Genomic DNA, 17,023 nt, shown 5'->3' with positions numbered 1-17,023 from the left:
CAGAAGCATAAAGGGCATCAAAATTGATCAGTTCAGAAACTGTTTTGCATTAAATGGGGAGTACTTTGAAAGTGACTGAAGTTTAAACATGGAAGAACAAATACACATTTTTTTATAAATAAATTCCAGTTTTTGGGGGGCCCTCCCCTGTGTGTGTGTGTGTGTGTGTGTGTGTGTGTGTGCGCGCGCGCGCGCGCACGCCAGTTACGGGACTGTGGGATGAGGGGGGGGCGGGTACCAGGAACAGCACAGTAAACAAAGGTAAGGCTTACTATGTAGAACTAAGTCAGTGACTTACACATTGATGGGAGTGTCTTGAGATTTAGAGTCATCCTTCTCTTCCTGGTACAGAGAAGGAGACAACCTAGAAGTAGAGATTTCCTTTGTAAGTGTAAATTTCTCCTATAGAAGGATAAGATTCCCTGTTTTCAGAGCTTCTATGTCTGCTGTTTGTCAAAAATGATCAGCTCAAAATAATCTTTATGCCTAAGAGGCATATCATGGGGTTGCGTATTCTGTTACCCTTCAGTGTCATGCTGAGCACTGGCCAGCCCTAACAAACCTCCCGCTGATACCCTACGATGAGATTGAGTGCCACATGAAGGAAGTGAAATTTTTGAACTGTATCTTCTTCTAAGGGATTTTGTTTGCTTTGTGCCGTATTTGCTTTGTGACATTTTGAACTTCACATGAGTTACTGGAATCTTCTCTATATTAATTTCCTTGGTACAAATGATTATATGTGAAAAGGCTATTTCAGAGAGAGAAACAAAACCATAACCTTGGTTTGTGCTGTAATTGCAAAGGCCTTTAATTGGGTCAACCTAATGACACATCAGAGCCTGGGAAGCCTGCCTCTTTAGGGCTCAAAACTATAGAATTATAAGAGTGGGTAGTAGCTAGTGGTTAGCCATTCAAGAAATAAATGCACTTGTAAGTACCAAGAGCAGCCTTGTCAGGTTAATGGGAGCTTTCTGCTCCCTTGGGAAGACCTAAGGGTGGTAGATCATCAAGCGTCCTCTAGGAGTTCTCCTGTGACCTTTGTGTCTGGTGCAGAAATACAGCTCCTGGTCTGCCGTGTATCACCATGCCTGCTGGAAACGGCCTCTGCAGAGGCCTGCCCTGCACCCCCATGGCCGCCGGTGGGCCTGGGGGAGGCAGGCTGGTGCCGCGATTCTGGGAGGGCCACTGCTGTGTGCACAGAAATGCCGCTGCAAATGCGGTGTCAAAGGAGGGTGAGTTTCCGATCAGCCTGTCTTCAAATTACAATGAATGGCTGTAAGGAGCTCCTTCTAAACCTAGCATTTATTTTAAAGAACAAGCTATACTACCTTTATACATTTCTCTTATGTCCTTTGTATGCATTCCATTTAGAGGAATATTATGTCGAACATTTGCCCAGGCAGCCTTGATGTTAAAGGTGAAATTTTAGAGAATATAATGGAATACAAAGGAAAAACGTTAGACTGTAAATTCTAAAATCTGAGCTCATGTGGCATAAATTCATCCCAGATACTCTTTTTTTTTTAAGCAGCAATGAGTCTGGTTTGAAAACCAGTTGTGCGTGTTCAACCTTAGTAACATGCTGCTGGAGGGAACCTTTCAGAGACGAAGAGAAACCAGAGTGGCTTTCAGGTCTTGGGGTCCTTAGACCAAAATCCTCCTCCTACATTTTCCATAAATATTTGGTGAACCCTATTAAAGTTTGTTCATCCTTTTGAAAAGCCCTGAGTAACTTTATGAAACTACTTTACTTTTTAGCTGGTATGGAAAAAGTTAAAAATCACATTTTTACATAACATTTCCTAGGAGAAAACGGCTTTCCGGCATTGTGATCATACAAATGTCATCATTCACATGTTCATTGTTTTATTAGAGGTGATCATAACGTGAAAGACCAAGTTACATAGTTTCAGGTAAGTGAGGTGATTTGTGCAGAGCTGTCCTGCACTCAGTGTGTTTGAGGCAGGCAGTTAATGTTTACTCCTGACTCAATGCCAAGTGCAATTACAAGACGTGTCATTGGTGGATGTTTTCTAAACTGTTTTAAGGGAGCAGTGAATGATAGCTGCACCTGACACCAGGGAGACAGAGAGACAGAAAAAAAGAGAACAGAACTCTTCACATTGAAGTTTACCTGGAATGACAGATCATAACCTGGCAATTGCAGTCATCGAAGTACCTCTTGAGACGGTGGAAAAGGGGGGAATCAGACCCCTCCTGCCATGTGCCAGGCTTCTTTTCATCTACTCGGGAAAGTCAGCTTTGGGGATTCATTTTTCAAATGAGGCCTTGAGGAAGTTGCCTGTGAATTAAAAATATATCTCAAAGAATGGACTTTAATACCACTTGGAGGGTGAACACACTTGTTTACTTTCATATCTTGCTTTTTACAGGTAGATGATGTCACAACTTGACAAGTGGCTTGTTAATAGGTTAGGATGACTCAACTTGGACTTTGAAGTCCACCTTGTTCGTGAGGCATCGAAGAAAGTTCCATTCTTGCCTTTGAGCTTTTTCTGTTCTCTCAGCTCCCATTCTCAGCAGTGATTGCTAAATATAAGGACCTCTGTAGCTATGCAGCTTACTGAATGCATAAAACAAGCAAAAAAAACTAATGCAGAGAGAGTCATAAATGATTGTTGGGAAACGACTGAGGCTCTAAAACGGGTAAAAATGGCTTAATCAAACATGTTGATCCATGTAAAAGACTTTTACAGATGATTTGTTAAAGCAACTCTTCTTTAAGTTTCTTTTTCCCCTAAGTGGTGGGACCTCAGATAAAACTGATGCTTTTTTCTTTAATGTGGAAAAACATACGTAAAACTTACCATTGTAACCATTTTTAAGTGTATAATTCAGTGTCATTAAGTACAGTCACATTGTTCCACAACCATCACCGCCATCCGATTCTGTAATCGTCCCGAACTGAAAATCTACACCCGCTAATCAGAATCTCCCCCATTCCTCCTCTCCCTTCAGACCCTGGAAACCGCCAGTCTACTTTCTGTCTGTGGCTGCATTAGGCACCTCATAAGACTGGAATCATACGGTATTTGTCCCTTGTTACTGGTCTACTTCCTATAGAGTCCTCAAGATTCATCCATGTAACATGTGAGAATTCCTTTTAAAGGCCGGATAATATTCCGTTCTATGTATGTAGTACATTTTATTTATCCATTCATCCATTGGTGGATATTTGGGTTACCCACCTCCTGGCTATTCTCCCACCTCTTGGCTATTCTGAATAATGCTGTTGTGAACCTGAGTGTGCAAATACCTTTTCCTTGCTTTCAGTGTTTGGGTACATATTTGGAAGTGGAATTGCTGAATTGTATGGTCATTCTGTATGTAAGTTTTTGAGAAACAGTCATACTGTTTTTCTATGGTGGCTGCACCATTTTACATTTCCATTATGTTGCCAACATTTTTTTAGCATTCTTTCACTCCTTTGTACTCAGAGAAATAGTCAAGAAATGCTTTCATTTAAATTTATTTAAACATGGAGGAAAGATTGTGAGACGACTAAAGGATTTGATAGAACAGACCTTGCTAATGCTTCATGAGCTTAAAACAACAGTTTTGATGTTTCCATCTTCACTTCTCTAACTTGTTTATGTACACATTTCTTGGAGTTGCAAAAAGCATAAAAATTCTTAAATTTTTTTTCCTTTATTCTTTTTTCTTTATCCCTTGTTTCGCCCTAATGTGTATTGCATTTATAGATGACAACATCCTGCATTATGTATTAATAAACATTTGTAATCATTATATTTGGATCTGTTCAATTTTTTTTAAATTTTTAATATGTTTAATGTTGCCATTGGCATCTTCACAGAACTCTTTCTCTTGAATGATTGATTTTCATAGGACAAATTCTCAGAATTTGAGGAGACTGGGTCAAAGTCAATCAGTTTTTTTTCAATGTCTTGCTCTGTGTTTAATACTTTTCTAAGGGAGATTTATTTTTCTTGCAACCTTGACATTTGACTTCCCAAACATTTATTTATATTTTAAAATTCATATGTGTTAAAATAATATTTTGCCATTCAATAAATTTTAAAGACTTAATCTCATTTAACATCAGCCTAATAAAAAAGTAAACATTATTTTGTTGTTATAGATGAAACCTGAATAACTTGAGTTGTCATTCAAAATATTTTTTATGCAAGTGAAAACTATTCCTCTCAACCCTCAGAGAACTTTCTAAATGAAATATTTGACCTCTTTAAGCACATGTAGGTTGCTACTTAGTGAAGGGAACCCAATACCTCTGTTGACATTTTTGCTGAGGATTTGTATGTCATTAAACCAACCATATATTCACAGAACCTATTAATGAATAGCTCTGTCAGAGTACTGTGAGCGAGAAAAGTACTTAAAACATATTATCTGCCCTGGAGTTAATGCATAATGCCAAAGACTATTCAGAAAAGGGCCTATCTTTAACAAGTTATTCAAGACAAGCGATAGATAATCAATGTGCAAAGCATTGTACAGACCACCACAGCCATTCAGGGTCTAAAGAAGTCAGGGGGCTGGGTTATAAAAAGAATTCCATATGATAGTGAAATAATTCACACTCTTTGAAATTACGTAGTGAAGAAATTAATAACAGTTCTAATTTTTGTCAAGCAGAATAGAGTTAAAAGTGGCTAACTCTGCTTTCCTGTTACCACATCCGCCCAACTTTTCCAATGATAAAGAGTGACTTCTGATCTCTACCTCATATACAGGATATCACTGTCCTTTGCTCTACCTTTTGGTGTGAAAAATGAAAACAATTCAACTGACTTTATTCCAGGCAACGACTCTTAAGACCTTGAGAGACCCGATGTATCACAAGGCTACTTTTCAGGATTTCTTGAGCATGTGTTCATGGATACAGATATTTTTTGAGTGAGCTCTTCACAAAATTAGTCTTCTGAAGGAGAAAACCGAAAAGCACACTCCAGACGCCTTCGCTGAGAGCGTTGAGTTAAGCAAAATCTAATGACAATTGAATTACTAAAATAACGTATGTACATTGGAGTTTCTGGTTACTGCTGGGGGGGATGTTGTTTTCCATTTAGGAACCTGATTTTCTTGGGATGCCTTTCTATGTGTTTTTTCACACTAATGCATATTCTGTTTGATGCTGCTGTTGATTAAACTAATGCCTACTTCATTCACCCAGTGAGAAAAGGTAGCAAGATGAGAAAACTTTGGCCTTCATTGCTTGAACTTTTTCTGTATTGCCCTCACGCCCTCTTTGAACATTCTGTATGTGGAAAGGTCCTATTCGGTGAATGAACCCAATCGCTTTTCTGTGAAAAACCAAGTTAGGAAAAAAATAGCAATTTAACGCCCCCAAAGGATTTATTTTATTTTTTTAAAAAGTATGGCTTACTATGGTAGTTTACAATATTGTTTTCATACATGTATACTTGAAAACAACAAAAAAATAGCTGTTGTAACATTAAACTGTGATCTAATGAGCATGTCCACCCGTGCTCCTGCCTTCTCCAGTCTTCTGAAATCCCTCTGGTTCCAGGTATCATGGCCCAATTAGAGGGAAGAGCTTGCAAATTTTGTTTTTTCTCTACAATTCAGTCTTCAGCAACTTGAGCGCTTTCTTCATGTTGTCGAGAACTAATGGGCAAAAAAATTATGAGTCAAGACGTGACCAGAAATTATATTAATAGATACAGTAAGCCCCCAATCTTGGGTATTCTATTTATTGTTTATTGGGGTGCTATTGTATCATAAGGTAAGAATTTGGTAATCTTACTGTAACTTTTTTTCTAAAATTATGCAACTGGCTTTTATTTGTACAACCCAGTTCTCTTAACAATATTTATTAAATGCCTTTTCTACAACATACTGTGATATTACCCATGCAGGATACCTGCTTGAAGGAACCTAAAGTCTTAGTAAGGTACATGCTGTTATCTCGAGAGCAGTCAATTCTTGGCATGTGCTTCCCCTGGCTCCCTTAGCGCCCGCTGAAGGCATTGCTAATGGACCATGCTAATCTTTCTGCTGCCCAGGCACTGCCTCAAATCCTTCCAAAATAGAATTTTTATGTGCCATCCAGTGAGAATTTCTGTGGTAATGAAAATGTGATTAGTGTGACTGAGGAACTGAATCTTAAATTTTAAGGGATTGAAATTAACTATTAAACAGCCACATGTGGCTAAAGGCTAACACACGAGGTAGTGAGTGCAGACCTAGGCAACCACTACTGAGCAGATTGGTTCCTAGGACAGAACCCAATTTTCTTCCCAGAAGGACTAATTAAATGTCACAAGTCGGTACCGTCTCTCATTGAGGTATCTCATGTTCCTTGAGTCCCCCCCAACCCCGCCTCCTCGCCTCTAGGGAAATGAGTCTCTCGGCAACTATTTGGAGCCGTCTTTCCTACTGATCTTTAAATCCGAACTTGAATTCAATGTCACCAAGCTAGACTAAATTATTTCACTATCATTATTTGAAAAAAATTTTTTTAACAGAGCATGCAGATGTACTACAACTATTGTATTCAATTCTCTGATACGAGGAGTTGTATGTTAGTGTGCCCAAGAGAAAAACCTGAAAAACAGATAATTCGGTCATAGAACCTACATCGAAATTAAGTTATTGATCTTTAACTACAACTTTTAGAGAATGAGATCGAAGTGACGAGACTAGTCAAGCTGATTCTCCAGGGTCCATGAGCAGCCCTCCCTGCCTGCGTCATAGTCACGTGGCCACTACGCCCACAGCACCTCAGGAGAGACGTTCAAAGGAGGTAACACTTACGCAGAGCTGTGTCTGAAGGTTCATAAGCATAGAGACGATTCGAGTATCTTCCGGTGATGTCGGCTCTGACCGTCAGGGATGGGTCTACAAAGGAAACGTGAAAGGGGATGGAGTGCTATGTTCACAACAGCACTATTGCGGGACAAAGTCCATGCATTGGCCCAAGTCCTGTGGAAAGAATGCAGCGCGGGTCCCGCCGGGTCCGGTCCGGCATCAGCATCCCGCAATCAGAACCCTGAGCAGCAGCCAGGACCCGGAGCCGGGCTGGGCGTCGTCAGCGGCTGTGCACACTATTTGTGCAAAAGGTTATGGACCCTGCTGTCCTATCTAGAGCAACCTGAAAACAGGATTAATACATATCGTTGGGCTGGTCTTTTTGTTTTGGGTGAAAACATTGGCATTCTCTACAAAGGAATTATTTTAAGCTTTTGAAACGATCATGCCGTGATTGAAATGTATGGCTACCAAGGGCAACCTAGATAATTAGAAACCCACATCTGATGCCATATATATATACTTTAACTTGAAATTAACAATGAGACAGAAAGGTATTTTTAAAAAAGTCGTATCCAAAAAGGAGGTAGTACTGGGATGCACAGGGGCCTAGAAACCTTACCTTTACAGAAGTGACTGGGGAGCCTAAGGTATATGTCCTGAAATCTAGGTGAAGAGGACATGGGAGAAGCACCCGTACGTTTGCAACTTCTGTCTCCAATATTTGAATGGACAGACTCTGTCATTTCAGAATACTGGACTAGGACCAACACAAGCTGCAAGAAGCAGACGTCCTTTTGTTCAGCAAAGACTTGGACCTGCTGCTGCTTGGTGCGGGGGATGCAAGCACCTGTTTTGATCTTGGTACTAAATTAACATAAAGGCTTTTCAACACCCAGCCATTGGCTCATAATCCTGGCTGCACAATGGAATCACCTGGAAAGCTTAAAAAAATCATGGATGCCTGCTTCCCACCCCCATACATTGTTTAATTGGTTTGAGGTGTGGCCTGGGCAGCTTGTTTTTAAAACTCTTCCAGGTGATTCTAACGTGCAGGGATGTGGAGAACTACTGAGCTGGAGAGCACGCTGCCTCAGAGCTGGAGTTGGTTCTTATACAACTGAGGAGACCAAATGAACGTGGGTGAAAATGCCCTTTGCTGGGAATACTGTGAACACAATTTGTGTACAAGGTAGGGCTGGATGACCTGCAAAGCGTCTTCCAATTTCAAGGGTTCTAAATTTTCTAAATCCTAACCAAATCCAATCTATAAAGCTCTAGTTCAGGCTTCCTCCATTCCTCCTTCACTTTTTTCTCTCCCCTCTTTTGTACAGTTAATATGAACATGGAGGAATTACAGAGGTAAACTACTGGATTAGAGTGGGCTCTTTTTTGTGTGATGGATTTCATCGTGGACTGCCTTTAAATCATATGATATTGATCGGAGCCAAACTCAATTAATGTGTTCAGTTTTCTAAGAAATATTTATTGTGAGCCTACCACAGGTTCATGCTGAAAATATTACAATGGTGAGCAGAAACAGACGTAGTCCGTGTGACATGGAGCTTAAAGTCAGTCCCATGGGGGAAAATACTGATTGAACAACTACCTAATAATTATAAAATTATTACTGCGGAAAATACAGCCATTGAAAGAAACATGGCGCCACAAAAGCATGTATCTGTGGGGCTGTGGCCAGGTCTGGAAAGACAGTGACGTTTGGGGTGTTAACTAGGTGACATGCCGTTTCAGGCAGGAAGCTGGAGGAGCTCTCCAGCAGCGGAACAGCATATAAAACGTCCCAGTGGCAGGAAGGAGCATGGCAACTCCAATTATTTTTTAAACTCATATTCTTAACTTTCCTAAAATAATTATCAACAATATCAGAAAGAAATAGCCAACACACAAATTGAAAGTTTGCCTGATTAAATAAGTATCTACAGGCCTGATGTACAGGAGTGGGCAAACGTAGGTTTACAGTTGGGAGTATGTGAAACAGTTTATACTTGGATTATTATTTATTAATGGTTGTACTATTATTATTATTTACCTACTTTTGCTCATCCCTGTATTTAGGAAAGTGATCAATACATTTAATCAGTTAACAGGGTGCTTCCTTCTCAGATGTATTTGTGGCGGAAGATGAAACGTTAACATTAGCATGTGAGGAAAAAATGTCATCTGTGGCAATAGCGGGAAGCTCACATTTTCCTAATGAAAATACTTTGTGAAACTTCAGGGACTGTTATACCCCTACTAGAACACGGTGGAGAGACCGATGAGGGTGGGGGGGAGGGGCGGAGGAGGGCGTATGGCAGCGCTTGTGTCACTGTCTGAGTGTGTTTCATGTCACTGTCACTTTCACTTACCAACAAACATAATCCTGGGGACATATTGGCCGTCAGGAGAGAGGTGCTTGTCTGTCGTTTCATACTAAAATTAAAAAAGAAAACAAAAACCAGCGTTTAGTTTGTTTACTCTTTAATTATTTTCGAACTTATTACTATAAAAATGTATCCATTACTGGGCTACTCATCTCAAGATCTTGTAAGACCCATCTCTTCCACAAAGAGTGATAATACAGACACAGAGACAAGCTATGTGCGTGAAATAGGAAGTGCAAAATGGGATGCAGAACAGGAGGTAAAGAGCTGAATGTATGTGATAAAGAGCAAAACAAGTTCATGAAGGAGAATTTGAAAAGACTTATTATGTCTGGCAAAGACATCTTTTATGAGGTAGGAGGAAATAGATTAATGAAAAAGCAGAAATCATTTTTGGAGAAATTACAGAAATAAACAGGATTATCTTGAGCACTCATCTATTCATTTATCACACTTTTATTTAGAAAGTGGTGGTTTTTTTTTTTCATTTAGCAATATATAGCACTTATTGTAGATGCACAATCCATTGGGAGCTACAGGTAGGTAAATGGATCCTGGGGACCCAGTGGCTGCAATGTTATCATGGAGGATATAGAGCTGCCCCGGGCGCCCAGAGGAGGACATTTAACCCCGTATGCAAGTTCTATTTGGACGTTATGAAGTGAGTAAGGAGGAATCTTGAAAAAAGTGGAAGAAGTCAGTTACATGGAACAGGAGGTCATTCCAGGCAGAGGGGAGAGATTGCGCAAGGTAGAGGAAACGCATAGCACTTTCTGGTATGACCAAGTGTCTGGAAGAGGCTGATATATAGGGTCCGTAGGAGACGGTGGGGAGAGAAGATGCTGAAGACCGGCTTCATGGCTGGTTTGCAGTGGCGGGATGTGAGAGGAGGTACCGTGATCCCAATATGGTCTTCAAAGTAACCAGCCTGATGGCATGTGGCATTAGATGGAATTTATCTGGTGGGCATGGAGCCGTTTAGTAATAGAGCAGGAAGCTAAGTGAAGTGAACAAGTCTTACACTAAAACGATTACCCTCAATTTATAGGGAAGGGACCAATAACAAAAATATTTAAGGGGTAGAACCACAGGTCTTCTTGACTACAGGAGGTGAGGAGGGGAGTCTGATCTAGAATAACACTTTAGATGAGATAGGGAATAGAGAAAGAAATACAATTTGAAAAGCCGAGAAGTTCAGTTGAACATGTTGAGTTTAAGTTAATTAGGGGATACCTGGAACATGGTTGTGTATACCAGTTGGAAATTGTAGCCCGTTTGGGTAAGATGTGGAATTATCAGTGTGTGGACGTTGATTAAAGACGGATGAAGACAATGTTGTCCATAGAGAATATACAATATGAAAACAAGAGTAGGTTAAATAGAGATTCACAAAGTCACTTAATATTTCGGGATAGGAAGAGGAAGTACAGCCTGTGGAAGGGATATGAAGAACTACTGCTGTGGATGCTCTTTGGGGAAGCCAACCTGTCAACCTTTGAGGAGAACGAGAGGCAGCGACTGACTTGAGGGTTGAGAGAGTTAGGCAGAAATCTTTGAACATCAGGACGGGTGGCAATGGTGAAGTCAGTGGGAACGCAGGAGGCTAAGGCACAGTGCAGGGTGCGATCTGGACAACCAGAGAGCTGTCTCTTCCAGGGAGAGAGGAGACAAGGACCAAGAATGGGCGTAGAGCAGCCAAGAAGGACTGCAGGAAGGGGCATGGGAGGAAATGTGCAAAATACAAAAGCCTTCCAATTATTGTAGCAGCAAAGAAACTCCTAACCACACGAGAGTACTTTTCAGGCATTCTAAAGTTATTCATTACTTAATAAAAACATTAATATGAAAGGTAGATTATTAATAAAATAAAGTACCGTTTTTCTCTCAGTCTCTGAGATGAGTGTTTGGAACAGATCCCAGTGCACCCTATACGTGGTTAAGGGGTATCGGGAAAATGACTCATCCATGTTGAATAGTGAGCCCTGGAGAAATGTCAGCGATGATGAAAAGGCAACTTACAACGAGATTGATGAGGACAAACTGCTCTGCCAGTTTCTGGATTTCTTTGTTTTCAGCAAATGCTTTCTTTAGAGCTATGGTATAAAGAAAAATCATTAAGCATCCCTCTCAGCACCAGTTAAAACCATTGTTCTCTGTTACATTTTAAGTGGAACCATATTTTCAACACAGTGTTCAACTTTACCCTTTCAGCAAATGATTAGTGTGGTAATATCTAGGCTATTGACTACCTTTGCTTCTTGCCATTCACTCATTCCTTCATCCACCATCCATCCATTCATTTATGTTTTTCAGCCTATATTTATTGAGTGGCTACTCTCTGGTAGGCACTGTTTTATGCCCTGGAAATAGAACAGTGAAAAAAAAAGTAATGTGCTTTCTTCATGGAGCTCAAATGTCTGTGTAGGAGCAGACCATAAGTAAGTAAACCAATACATGTCTAGTAATTTCATGTGGAGATATGTACTTTGAAGAAAAATAAAGCCAAGCAAGGGGTTTAAGGGCTTCAGAGTGGTCAGGATAGCTCTCTCTGAGGAGGTGACACTGAAGTGAGAGAGTGACCCATTCAAAGACTGTGGAGGTGTGATACACAAGGTGGAAGGGACTCTAAGAGCAGTAGTCCCAAGGCAGAAATGAGCTCAGATGTTTGAGGCAAAGCACAAAGGCCAGGCCCAGTGGACTGGACAGTAAACAAGAGGAAGGAAAGAAGGAACCAGAGGCCAGATCGTGTTCAGCCTTGTAGGCCATGGTCAGGAGTCTGGATTTAACTCTACCTGTGGGTAGAAGCTGCAAGAGCACATGACCAATAGGATCTGATTCATGCTTAATAGCTTCATTCGGGCTTCTGTATGCAGAACTGACTACAGGGTGACCAGCTATGTGGCTGTTTAGAGTACTCTAGATCTTGTTTTGGATCCAGGCAGTAGCAATGGGACAGCAGGATGAGTTTGGATTTGAGCAGGACCTACATAATATATTGAGCCCAGTGCAACATAAAAATATGGAGCCCCTGCTTAAAAAATTATTAGGAATTTGAAGACAATGACTATAGAACTTTAAACCAAGCATGGGAACTTCCTAAGTACTCGGTCTAGTACAAAGCACAGGTAGGTTGCATGTCCCTGAAGCTGCCCCTGGCTTTGGGATGTATTTTGGAGGCAAAGTCAATGTTATATGCAGATGTACTGGATGTGGGATAAAAAAGAAAGATGTCAAGGATGAATCCCAGAGCTTGTTTTTTCAGAATATGCATGCGTGGTTAACGCACAACATGGCACTATTTGAAGTTACTTTACATACCTTTTTACTACACGAAATATCATTTTTTATTCCACTGTGACAATTGCTAAGGCTCTTAAGATAAGTGAGCCAAACGTTGGCCCGAAAGCCAAAGCCTATAAAGGAAATTATTTGGAAGGATAAATTACCTTGACTGTGTGGGCATTCATCCAAGTGATGAATAATCATCAAAGGTTTGTTGCTTTAAAAGAAAAAGAGAGATTGGATAATTTTTACTGAGTAGGATTTCATGTATAGCTAGTATCACTAGGTGGTGCTCTTGAGAGCTTTGAGATTGCTATGAAATCATCATCTTTACCTTGACTTCGATTTGTATAAAGCTTCTTCATATGTCTGAGTCCAGATGAGTTGATCACCCCAACCTAGGACAAAATGAACTGGTATGTTTAAAACTATTTAATTTCAGACCCAAAGATGTTGAAAAGCAATGATAATGACTGGGTTATATAGTTGATATTAAAGAAGAAAAACCTCTACAGAAAGCAGAAAATAATTATACATTTTGATAAACCAAGAAGGAACACACACACACACACACACACACACACACATCTGTTGAGTGCGCAAGTCTCAGCTTCCCAGTGAAGCAGCGTTGGAAGCTGATGAGAAGCTGACTCCTACCTCTGGAGAGGGTCTGGGGCAGCTTGGGTGGAGAAAGCTTTGAGTCCTTCTTAGCTCCAGGTTTGACGGTGGTGTCTTTGGCCAGAGTGTAGGAGAGGGCCACAAGGAGTAAGAATGTTGACACTGAAATCTTCTCCATGGCAGATCTGAAAATGGAAAACAAACAAATAAGCAAAAGGTTAATAACACAAAAGGGAATTAGCAGCCTTCAATATCTTCGGACTTCATTACAGTTGCGGATTACGACAGGAATTGAGGCATAGCTGAGAGTGAAAACATGCAGCTGGAGCGAAAAAATGACTTGCCACAGAATTTCTTAAGAATACATGCGTGAATGTCTTTGTTTGTTTCTCTTTCCATACAGATATAAATATAGAGATGTAGATCTCATAGAAATCTACAATGTAGGTATAGATATATTTTAAGAGAAGAAGTAGATGTATATACTCTTAGAGCTAAGGGAATCTACACTTAAAATTTATATTTAAAACATTTAGTACTGGAAGGTACATTATTAGTTACCTCATCTTTTCCTACCTCCCCAATGCCTCATTTTATAGATAAAGAATCCAAAATTCAGAGAGATAAAGATTTATGAGATTGTTGCTGAACCAAGGCTCCTGGATCTTGTCCCTGGTTGCCCTGGCTTCTGTTTTCCCATCCTGAAACAATTACCCTAATCATACATGCTTCTTTAGCATTCTCTTAAAATGCAGACATTGCCATTGAAGTAGAAGATCTGAGTAAGATTCCTTATTTAATTTAAAATCTGTTAACTTTGTCACTTATCTGAAAACTTCCACCAACATAACTCTTTCCCCAGTGTAATGTTTATTCAAAATCTATATGTAGCTCTGAATTGACTGAAAAATTTCGGTGCAAGTGCCTTCTACTAAAACAACTCTGATGCCTGCAATGAGACTGAATAGGTAGGTGGTTGAGGGCATGCACTTGTGCGCGCAGCAGTATTTTATGGGACTCAGGACACTGAGAAAGCCTCCCCACGGCTGTCTCTTTGTTGGTTGTGTGTGTGTGTGCGTGTGTGTGTGTGTGTGTGTGTGTGTGTGTGTGTCCCAGTATTCCACAGTAAATTCGTAGGGAAGGTTACACTGCTGTGAAGCAAATGCCCAATGGACAGGAGAATGAATGACAAGGTCTGGAGGGAGTGAGGGAGAGAGCAAGCTAGCAAAGTGAGCGGCACTAGCAAATCACTGTGGTTATCCAGGGAGCATAACATGCAAAGCTGGAGACGTGGGATTTTAGTAAAGCCAAAGATTGAAATTGCTTGAAAAGAAATATCCATCTCTAATACCTATACTGGTACAGACCTGGAATTAAATAAATTACAAAAAAAGCATGATGGGCTATCAAGGCTTAGAGTTTTTAAGGGGGAAAGTTTTTTACATTCTGGTAGCTTGAACGGGAACCTTTGCTGATTTAAAAAAAAAAAAAGTGTTGCTAAATTACCAAATCCAGACGATATCTTATATTAAACTGGCCAATTATTATGCAAGTAGTCCATGTAACCACAAAATGTCTTACCCAAAAAGACATAAACAAAAAACAAGGATACATTTTCTTCCTTTTCTACACTGTTGAAGATGTGGAAATGCCAATAAAAACTGATATGTCTTAGCCTTCTGCAGAAACAACTAAATGTCCTACAGATCAACAGTCCCCAGCCCTTTTAGTACAAAAACTTATTTTCAATATTTAAAAATACCAGGAACTTTTGTGAGAATAAGTGTACTTTCTGAATACTAGCTGCTTTAGAAACATCATGGCAAATAGCTACTTTGAATTTATGAGCACGCATTTGATTTTGTATTTTATTTAGACCAACAGAGCCTGTATATTAAAAAAGAATCATAAACTGGCAATGACCCATTTTTACCTCTTTAGTCCATTGACAATTGCTGCCTTGCAGGTGGCTATTAAGAGCACTTGTGGTAGTGCCACAGCTTCCAGGTTGATATATTTACACGTGCTTTATGGCAGGATGCCTCCCGTTTGCCTAATTCAACTCCTGCTGCCCAAACATCCTGCTGTGGGCTGACTCTCTGAGATCCTTTCTATTGAGTTTCTATAATATGAATAGCCTCTGCTCTGCAAACTTCCTGCACACCATCTTCAAACAGAAGGCTAACTGTGGGAGACGGTGGCCGCTTGGACACACACACACACACACACACACACACACTCGCGCGCGCGCACACACACATACTGAAATCAATGCTTTTTATTGTTCACTCTATCTCTGTCATCTTTACCAAGGAATAAACTGGCAGGAGGTGTCCGTGCCTTTCCTCATAAATGCTTCAGGAAAGCACCCCGATTTCTCTCAAAGCTTATCCCAGGAATTTAAAGATACAACAGGAATCTCTTTACATCAGACAAAGAGAACTGCTTTTCTGATTTGCAATAAAATTCTGAATTGCAATTGCAAATGGCAGTTGGAGCTGAAGTTTCCCAGAGCTGCAGGCCTTTGCTTTAGGCAGAGGGAGAGAAGCAGAGCATTCATTGGATGGTACACAGTGCACTGTGCACGGTGACAAAAGACTCTGAGCCTGTCCCACACTTGAAAATATCTAGAGTTCACCCACTCTCAAACCTCCTGTTTTTAAGAGAGAAAGCATTACCTTGAACCAGCTTAGGCACATAGCTCTCTGCCACCTCAGGCCAAAGAAAGGCCTCAGTAAACCTTGGGTGAAAACTCCATTGACTCCCTCTCCAAATCCCATTTCATTGCTCTTGAAACTATCTTTCACACCGTAATCCGAGGCCAGAACTTACTCTAGTGAGTGCCCTTCCAAGAAACACTATTGTCAGGAGCCTTACCTGGCTTTCCCCACCCACCTGTCTGAGGAGCCAGATGGCCTTGTTGCGTCCAAGCTTCCTAGTGTGCTGGCTCAGCCCAGCCTCTATTTATGTACCAGAGCACTTCTCAATCCCACCCACTGATGTTGGATATACGTGTTGCAAACTCAGAAAGGAACTTTCCTTTTCCCAAGTGATTGCTTGTCTTTCCTGGACTAAAGAGTTCCTTGTTTTAAAAAATAACGTTGCTAAGGGTATGCTGTTTTAGTATGCATGTTTTTAACTGTTTGTGAAAGTATATTGTTAAAGGATTTGAAAAAGATGGGCAGAGTGCCAAATCCAGGTAAGCTTTAAAAGAAGACATTTGATTTGCCTGAAGGCTGATTTGTCTTTATGTGATTGGATGGAGTGTGTGGTTTGCAGATTTTTTTCTCCCCCCTTGGGCAGACTGCCTTTACTTAGTTAAAAAGCACCCAAGAAATAATTCACAACTCTAACCCCTGCAGGCATAGAAACTGTTGTCCTCTGCTGTGGTACAAATTATTTTCCATGATATAAGCCTTTCTTCCTGGCAAACAAAATATACATTCATTATAGATATGTGCAGCATGCAAATCAAGCACTCACTAATATTTTGAAACTGAGGAAGTTATTGAAAAAAGATGCCCTGACACTATGAGTTTTTAATAATTGCCTTCCAGTTGACTATGTGCAGCAACATCCCTACAAAGTTGAAAGATGATTTCAGTTACTCTCATGCATTTAATGGTGAACTTCCAGCCACGCAGGGAGTGATTTTGCACCATTTCTCAGACTTACAAACTGAGGTCTGCAACCACTTTTTTTTTCTTCAATCAAGATTATACAATTATTCACTAAAGATATTAAGTCTGCATTCAGATTTTCTGTTAAAAAAAAGATCACTCTTGTGTTTGTTCATGGAGCTATGTGCAATTCTTAAAAGTTCAGAATGCAGAAATATTTAAAAACATAAATTAACTAATGGGATGCAAGCCCTATCTATAAAAATTACTTTTAAAAATGAATTAAGTTCATACTATTTCAAATCATTTTTTAAGTATCTATGTTTTTTGATAGAGATAATTTCT

General features: G+C 40.2%; 1 protein-coding gene across 2 annotated transcripts; it reads right to left on the bottom strand.

Moving 5' to 3' along the window:
• Window positions 1-5,331: 5,331 nt before the first annotated feature.
• Window positions 5,332-15,994, bottom strand: AGR2 (anterior gradient 2, protein disulphide isomerase family member). 2 transcript variants are annotated; one of them, XM_054564526.1, is made up of 8 exons: window positions 15,936-15,994; window positions 13,098-13,243; window positions 12,775-12,838; window positions 12,605-12,657; window positions 11,178-11,251; window positions 9,144-9,207; window positions 6,781-6,864; window positions 5,332-5,631 (listed from the first exon to the last, which is right to left on the bottom strand). In XM_054564526.1, the coding sequence occupies exons 2-8, from the start codon at window positions 13,234-13,236 to the stop codon at window positions 5,582-5,584; spliced, it is 528 nt and encodes a 175-aa protein (XP_054420501.1). In that variant the 5' UTR covers window positions 13,237-13,243; window positions 15,936-15,994; the 3' UTR covers window positions 5,332-5,581. The 2 variants fall into 2 exon arrangements, with proteins under 2 accessions (XP_054420501.1, XP_054420500.1); XM_054564525.1 differs by having other exon boundaries at window positions 15,954-15,994.
• Window positions 15,995-17,023: the final 1,029 nt, after the last annotated feature.

Source organism: Pteronotus mesoamericanus, unplaced genomic scaffold, assembly GCF_021234165.1.
Source record: "Pteronotus mesoamericanus isolate MK-2021 breed Mesoamerican mustached bat unplaced genomic scaffold, CSHL_Meso_final scaffold_85, whole genome shotgun sequence".
NCBI classification, from domain to species: Eukaryota; Metazoa; Chordata; class Mammalia; order Chiroptera; family Mormoopidae; genus Pteronotus; species Pteronotus mesoamericanus.
Note: the sequence above shows the minus strand (reverse complement) of the source record. Positions and strands in the feature narration are given on the sequence as shown.

Excerpts from the sequence above, each read along its gene's own strand:
- AGR2 (XM_054564526.1), bottom strand. The coding sequence starts at position 13,236 with ATGGAGAAGATTTCAGTGTCAACATTCTTACTCCTTGTGGCCCTCTCC. Across the intron at positions 12,658-12,774 it reads TTATACAAATCGAAGTCAAG|CAACAAACCTTTGATGATTA; the intron begins GTAAAGATGATG and ends TTTCTTTTAAAG. Across the intron at positions 5,632-6,780 it reads ACCTTCAGACACAGCTCTGC|TTCTCGACAACATGAAGAAA; the intron begins GTAAGTGTTACC and ends TTTGCCCATTAG.